Consider the following 8,027-nt stretch of genomic DNA (forward strand, 5'->3'; position numbering starts at 1 on the left):
CACGCACGCACGCACGCACGCACGCACGCACGCACGCACGCACGCACGCACACACACACACACACACACACACACACACACACACACACACACACACACACACACGTACACACACACAGGTACTAGGTGACTGCCTCTAGAGCTTTGTCGTAGTACTAATACTATAAGTGTCTACGTCTGGCGGGTAGCAAAAAATAGAAATTGCCTGAACGGCTGAAGTAAGGGAATCAGAAGGCTTGGTCAGTAATTAGAGTACAGATGTTCCGTGGGTTGCAAATTGTAATTCTATGGTCTGTTAGATCTAACGTTCAACTCCTCGGGCCAGTTTCTATTATATCTATTTCCAGTATCCATCACGAGTTTGATATAAACTCTGTCCTAGTTTTCTCTCTCAAGGAAGGACCGAAGCTGGGTCATGGAAAAGAGCACTTAGGCGATGTTATCACTATATTGTCTGCGTCCACTCCTGCCTTGTGTGGGAAATAGGTGTGTGTGTGTGTAAGGGGGGGGGGGGTCCAGGTCCCTCCATCAAGTGATTCGTCCTGGGGGTATGGGCAGGGAGAAAGGGCCTGGGGTGGGGGCCGGGTACGGGATGGACAGAATGACGTGTGTATGACAGGAGAGGTGTTATAAGATCGGATTCACGGTATCAGACGACAACCGGCGGGGAACCGTCTGTTTTTGCTTTCAACTCTTTTATTGGGGTCAACAGGTCAGAGCTGTGTCTATGGTCAGTGCTTCGATATGCCACTTTGGGGAAAGAAAAGGAATGACTTTCTCCTTGTTTGAGACCCACTGGGGGTTCAACTTGCGAAGTAGACGGTATTTCAAGTACAGCAAAAGATGTAACACAACAGGTTCAAGAACACAGCAGAGAATAGTCCTGAAAGGCAGAAATACCATGAGTAAAGGGAGTATGCGTCACAGTGCCCCTCCCCTCATAGAAGCGGTCGAACCAACTTCTATCCCTGAGCCATACAAAGAGAACAGGACCGGTTTCCATGGCAAGGATACGATTCAACTACCTATGTAGAGTTTGTTGATGAGTAAGACATCTGAGTCAGCGCCTGGCTTTGTCCGAGGGATGGGCCACAACAGGTGGGTCCTTCTGTCACAAAAGGGGAGTAATGACTAAAGCTGCCGATGGGTTGGGGGTGAGGAGTGTTGGGGCAAATGGATATTGGGCATTGCGGTATTCTCTCCATAACAGGCTTTGTTTGGGAGTAAGGCAGGGTGGTTCCTGCATTGCTGGCATGGAGGTATAAGTTAACTCCATGATCTCAGTGGGCTTGGGATACTTGTGAGCAAACCTGGCTAACTATTGCCAGGACCTACACAGGTCAGCACCCTTTGTCTCCCAAGGATTTCAACAAAGCTATGACTGGCCCTATGTTCACTAGGATACAGGTCAGTATCCCACCTCACCTTCACGTCATCAGATTGTTTTGGCATTTCAGTTTCAAAGATATGAAAAAATCTTACATGGCTGATAGTAACTGCCACCAGTCAGTTTTTGTGAAGTTACTTTCAATGGATTCTGATGCAATAGCTTCATCCATCCATCCATCCATTCATACTTTCAGCAAGTAATGTAATAAGCATTGATGATCAAGACTCACAAATACAGGTACAATGCACATCTCATTTATTTACCAATATAAATTTGATCATACAAATTCGTACAGAACGATTCCCAGAAAGAGGTAATCGATGATATTGTTCCATCTTATTTGGTCAATAAAACCCTGAACGATACAAAATACAATTCTGTTGTGGTCACAGCCAATCCTGAAAAGTATAACTTAATACCAGAGAACAAAGGAACCTATGTGGGTGCACAGGCAAACATATTATGTGGTAAACATATTTAAATAAGCATTAAATAACACACAGCATAAGTTAAATATACCAAGGTCATCTGTAGCCATTAACATCAGTTTCCGTTAAATAGGCAACATTCAAACAGCTAAATCTAGAACATGATTAGGCTACAATGTTAAGTACAAGATGTGGTCTACTGGTCAATGTAGAGATCTACTGAAGATATCAATATCATACAATCCTGATCCCTTAGGAAAAAGTCCAACCTGCCATCCTTTCAACGTCTTTCTGTGCTTTCCAATCAACAGAAACCACTTTTTGGTCAAAACTGAAAAAACATTGTTGTCTAAATTTTATGTGCAGCCTGCTTTCTTTTGGTAAAACTCATCTTGTTACGTCACAGCTGATTGGTTAGAAGTTTAGGTTTTCAACCAATTGGACAAAAAATTTTCAACCAATCGGAAACAGGGATTGCATGACTGGTCGGAAGTATGGCAAAAACTGCTGCAAGGTCTTCAGGAGAGGAAGCCTGCAGTGTTTGAAGTCTCGACACCCTCCACCACTTACCCCATAAGTATGAAAAACAAACCATTGCATAGTTCATCGTCACAGAGAACACAGCTTAAAAACTCTCTTTTTTTCCACAGATAGACACATTCATTGGCAACCGACAATGTCCAGGCTTAAACACTGCATGTGGCAACACAACATGCTCTCACACGCCTTCATCTTATTCCCCTTCAACTACTGAAGCCTGCTATGAGGTCAAGTGGTATTTACGTCAATGGCAATCAAGCACTGAGCACCCTTCTCAACTCCGTCCAGCGGGAAAGAATTTTCCTAACTTCTCAACATTAAGTACTGTTGCACATGACATGAAATAAATAAACTCTTGCAGCATTAATGTATATGGAAATAGAGTCTGTGAAGTAAGTGGTATTCCACTATTTCATTTCTAAAAAAAGCTTTGAATATGAAAATCATACAACTAATTCCTGTCCTCCTCAGGCTTGTTGGTTGAAGAGGGAATAATCAACAGTCTGTTACACAGGATAATGGCTGACCTTCTATCTCAAATTTCAGCTCGATCTTCACAAACAAAACAACAAAAACATATGTTCTGGTTACTATAGAGACAAGGAACCTGCCCTTTCTTCTCAACAAACTTCACTCTTTACTAAAGTTAGCAATGACAGTCACTATCAGTCTTCCTGACTCCCTGTCCTGTATTGCCAGGGTTGCTACATGCCTGTCATTAAAACTTGTTCACCCAGCCAGTGGTGAGCCGACAGACATGTAACATCTACAGCAACTTTGGACAAGAGATATATCCTCTCCTGTAGGCAACTCTACACTGCTGCCAATGATATGATTTAACTACAGGTAATCACAAAAGGACACCTCTAACTTTCACCTTGAGGATAAAATACTGTCTGCATTTTAAGTTCAAGAACATCTGAATCATACTCCAGTCTCAAGATGGAAACTAAATGGCTTAGTGGAGACAGTCTTCATTCCACATGGTGGAAACAGTCTCCACAAGAAAAGGTAAAACAAGCTGGTTGGTTTGGTATGGCAATTGTTTGGCAAACAACAAAGCTGGAAGAGAACTAGCAGAAGCAGAGGTGCCCTTAAAAATACAAGACACTGAGGACAACACAGAAGTAGCATCCACTGTTTGAGGGAGGAAATTTTGGGACATCTTGTCCAAGGAGTTTTGGCTTTTCTGCCAAGGCAAACCTTTAAAATCCAAAGTTAATAAAGTACACCTTTCACTCCCCAAATCAGTGGCTCTACTTCATGTTATACACAACATAGTCCAGATTTTGGACCATACTACACTGTAGTTATATAATAATGTCAATTCTGGCTCATCACTGAGATTTTTTTTACAATGATAACTACCTCAAGCTCTTCACTGGTGAGACAAGCTAGTACAAGTTATATCCAACAATGTGCAAGTGTTATGACACAAAGGAATGGAAGGCCTCTGGTTAAATACAATATCATAAAGGCAACCCTACACAGTAACGTTACAGTACAATGACCAGATTACTTTGAGTTCAAACAGCCGACGGTTATTACTGCTTTGAGTCTAAGTCAGCAACAGCCAAACATCTAGCACAGAACAGCAAAGGACATTAATAGCTAAAGCGCATAATAACAGAGCTTTCACATTGATTAACAGTAGAAAAATAGACAGCACTTCAACAAGTGACAAACCCAGCAATGTACCTAATGGCACAACAATACACAAGATGCGCACAGCTAACTTGCCTACACTTTTCACCACTTTTGGCAATGGAGTAGAAATAGTACAAAACTTTTCCATAAGAAAAATGTGGTACTAACACATACTGTCATCTGTCTCCAGTAACACGACAATTTGCGTAATTGAGAGATTATTTTGAACATGTACAGGTATGGTGGAAGGACCACCCCTTTCCACCATCAATCAAATGTCTCAATAACACTTCTACACTGATCTTTCAAATTCCTCGCGAAAAAGTTTGCCGTTGTACCAGTTAGTGCCTTATTAAGAGTATAGCAGAGAACAGTGCCATTAATTTCATTGGTACCAGAGGAATGTTCTCAGATGAGACACAGAACAAGTGAATGCAGTTGCCGTGACAACTGTGAGACTATCGGCCTGAGGTAGGGTCAGATAGTAGAAAGGACAGTTCGAATCAAGGCAATTCTGAACGGGAAGGCATCGTGACTGGGATGTTACGTTTGTTACTTCCTACGTTTTTAAACTTGCCACCTGGCTGACAGCTCAGAGTCTGGCTCAAGTGCCAGACTGCCACAACCGGCAAACAGTCATTTCTTTTCCAGATGCTTCGTCAGTGTAACTTAACATCTTTCAAGTCCATTGTAACAGCTAGCTCAGGTGAGCTGGTGTCATTATCAGTCCTGAACGGCACTGATGTTCACGGAGAGCTGGGCGCGCTCAGCGGGCTGGATGCGGGAGACAGGCTGTAGTCCTCGCTCGCTGACCCGGTGGACGCTGCCGAAGACATGGGGTTGCTACGGCGATGGTCCGGTTTCTTGATCATTCCAGGCTGGAAGTTGGGGTGCCGCCGGGCGTGCTTCATCAGGTGGTCGCTGCGCATGAACCGCTTGTCGCAGATGGGGCAGGAGAACCGCTTCTCCCCGGTGTGAGTGCGGAAGTGGCGTGCCAGCTCGTCAGACCGTGCAAACTTCTTGAAGCAGTCAGGCCATGTGCAAGGGAACGGTCTCTCACCTGCAACATACAACAAGAAAAATATTTTGTTATAGCCAGTAAGTCCAGCATGTTACACATAAAGTTTGCTCTTTAGTCTTCACACTCACAAGAAACATAATTAAGTCACTGTAAGTTTAGACTAATACAGCATAAAGATGTCTGCCATTATTGATTTCAAGTAACTGGTCCTTAGAGGATGGGGTCATTAGGGCATTTCCAACACACCCAATGCATCCCAATCTCATTATGATAACAATCAAGTGCTATCAGAGATAAGAACAAGCAATTAGCTTTTAGTACATGGGGCTATGTTAGGATGGAACTAGTTGTAACACCATGTTACTGATGTCAATAGAAAAGACCTTTAGCAAAGTGATCTATTGGCAATCATCGGCATGCAGGAGAATCCTTGCTCATAGCAACAAAGTCTGGCAGTAGTTAGCAAATGACACATCCGTTATCAATGTCGTCCCCAAACTGATCCTTTTTTAAAAGGTAAGGTGCAACTTCGATCTGATATTTAATGGGGAGACCATTTCACCATTAAAGTGGAGCCTGAAACTTTTTGCCAGATAATCATCAAACACGAGCCTCTAGGGATCCACCCAGATCAGCTACTGGCTCATACAATTTCAATCTCAACAGAGGGAGGAGTTGTGTGGTCTGTTGAGTGTTGTATATGGGGACAGCAAAAACACAAAAGGAATCCAAAACTGACTGGCTGGCCCTCAGGAGATCATTCTTTCCAACAGCTGGCAGAAAAGGCAAGCAATGGTGAATGCATGGCAAATCCTAGTGTATTAAATGCCCCTCAATCAGTCATGAGCTGACAGCCAAACAACAAAATATTTGAGGAGTGCTCTGTCAATGTCGATGCTCTAAGAAAGCAAGCAATTGCAAGAGAGCTGGCACATCCCATGCAATAGTTTGCAAGCTGTTTTATCTATTCTCGCGCCAACACATTCAATTTCAACTTTGGTCAAATTTCACAGTAACAGCTTTGAGTATAGACAGGCGTATGCTGGAATGACATAACATGGATACTTTGCTCTTTGACATCTACTTGTACACCAGTTTACAAAAAGAAATGTTCGCATCAAAAGAAAACAGCAGCATTTATACATATTGAAATGCCATTGAAGTTGAAAAGTTTTCAATCAAAAATGTTTTTATTGGCACTCTTCTTTTCCTCTCGAGTCAGAGTTTTCAATAGAGCATCTGTTCTGCATAGTTGGCCTTTGCCACACCCCCTTTCTTCTATCTGCCCCTCTAGCAACCCCCTGTTCAGAGAGGATGTCCTTCTTGCCATGTTTTAAAGTCTGGAAGGGTAAAAGTACATGTAGATGGCTTGGACTTCCATAAATCTTCCCAGGCCAGAGGGCATGGCACAAGGTCAACCCAAGGGCGGGTTTATTTCAATGTCTGGGGCATGTCCCATCTGAAATTCTATTAAGTGGCCTGAGACATGCAAGAGCATAGAAACACCAACATCAGAAACTGTGATTTGCTATCATTGATTGACCTGCTATATGGAACACCAGCTCCCATCAAGGAGAAACTATTTACGATCAATAGTAGGTGCTGGAATGGTGTGACCTCGCCCCTGCCTCTATAATTCCACTGCACCATGGAGGGGTACTGTAGTGAAGGTGTGGAGGCTGTGCCGTTAGAAACAGGATCATCTGGGTTAAAAGTGTGCCAAGGCCATAGTTAATGGGGGTCTGACCAGATGACCTCCGCCGGGTCCATACACAAAGCCGGAGTTGTGTCTGTGGCTGGACATCCAGCTGCCAGACTAGTTGGGCTGTCTGAGACCATGCCAGTGTCAATGGTACCACTAAATCAGGGGGATCTACATTTCAAAGGCAGACATGTCAGGTTTCTGACAGGGTACATGCAGCTGGGCTGGTTCACACCCCCTGCAGACCTCCTCCCCAACCTGGGACAACTTCCCCACCAAGTGTCACCTCATCCATACCAAAGCTGCCATGACTGGATGCAACAGTCATCACAAAAATGAGAAATATTGCAGCAGGGGTGAGTATCCAGACAGTGGCCATTACTAGTCACTGCCCCGCCCCTCTGTCTGACTGGAGCACTACTCAGCCTCCAGTGACTAATTCTTATAATCAAGGCGGGCACCAGAAAAATTACAGGGCCAGACACTGCTCCTTCTCATGAAATCCTTCTTGGGGTGTTTTGCCAGGAAATATGGATATTGACAGTTGCATTCAAGTGTGAAAGGAAAGCTCTCAGGTGCATTTGGAAGCCCCCAGTCAGCCACACCCCCAGACAGGCTGTGTTTACTGTAGGTAATGCCAGAAATGGGCTCCATGTGGGCCATGGAAGGGATCCTCCTTCATTTACACCCATATAAGGTATGGGGGCCTTTAGGCTACCAAACTCTTCCCGATACAACCACTCATCATCATACATCACTACATACATGTATATGTATACTAACTGTCTTAAGAATGATGTCTACAATACCTATCATCTATCTCCCTAGACCACTATTTAAGTAAGAATTCCTCAAAACAAATTCCTACAGTCTACTTCAAGTAGTACTTGGACTGGGAGTGCAGAGTCACCATCACTGCATCAATGATGTAGTGACAGTCATTCCCAGTGAGGGTGTGGGATATTTCTCTTTTTTCCTTGAAAGATGGCACTGGCTCAGTTTGGGTATAAAAATCTTGCTGGTTGAGCCTTGCTGAGGTAAGTGCACACACAGATGTCTTTGTGTCCATAGGAGAGTGAAAGGCGATTGAGTTTTAAGACCCTGCCAGGTGCCTGTCTGGACCTGCTTGGCACCTCTGACACCAGACTTCATGCTTGAAGGGAGCTGAAAAGATGGAGCCCAACACACATGCCCTCTTCACAAAGATTCTCCAATTAATGCAAATGACATGGAAATAGGTCATCAGGATGGAGAGGGTGCCAGCCTCCTACCCCCCTTGTGGTGGAGGAGAATGGACCA

General features: G+C 44.0%; 1 protein-coding gene across 1 annotated transcript in view; it reads right to left on the bottom strand.

Moving 5' to 3' along the window:
• Positions 1-1,622: 1,622 nt before the first annotated feature.
• LOC109469771 (Krueppel-like factor 13) overlaps positions 1,623-8,027 on the bottom strand; it is a 9,335-nt gene continuing 2,930 nt past the window's right edge. The window contains exon 2 of the mRNA XM_019768407.1: positions 1,623-5,065. Within this exon, the coding sequence (XP_019623966.1) occupies positions 4,752-5,065 (314 nt within the window). The 3' untranslated portion in view covers positions 1,623-4,751. The remainder of the gene's footprint in view (positions 5,066-8,027) is intronic.

This window comes from Branchiostoma belcheri, unplaced genomic scaffold (genome assembly GCF_001625305.1).
Source record: "Branchiostoma belcheri isolate BF01 breed outbred unplaced genomic scaffold, Haploidv18h27 scaffold21, whole genome shotgun sequence".
In the NCBI taxonomy this organism is placed as follows: Eukaryota; Metazoa; Chordata; class Leptocardii; order Amphioxiformes; family Branchiostomatidae; genus Branchiostoma; species Branchiostoma belcheri.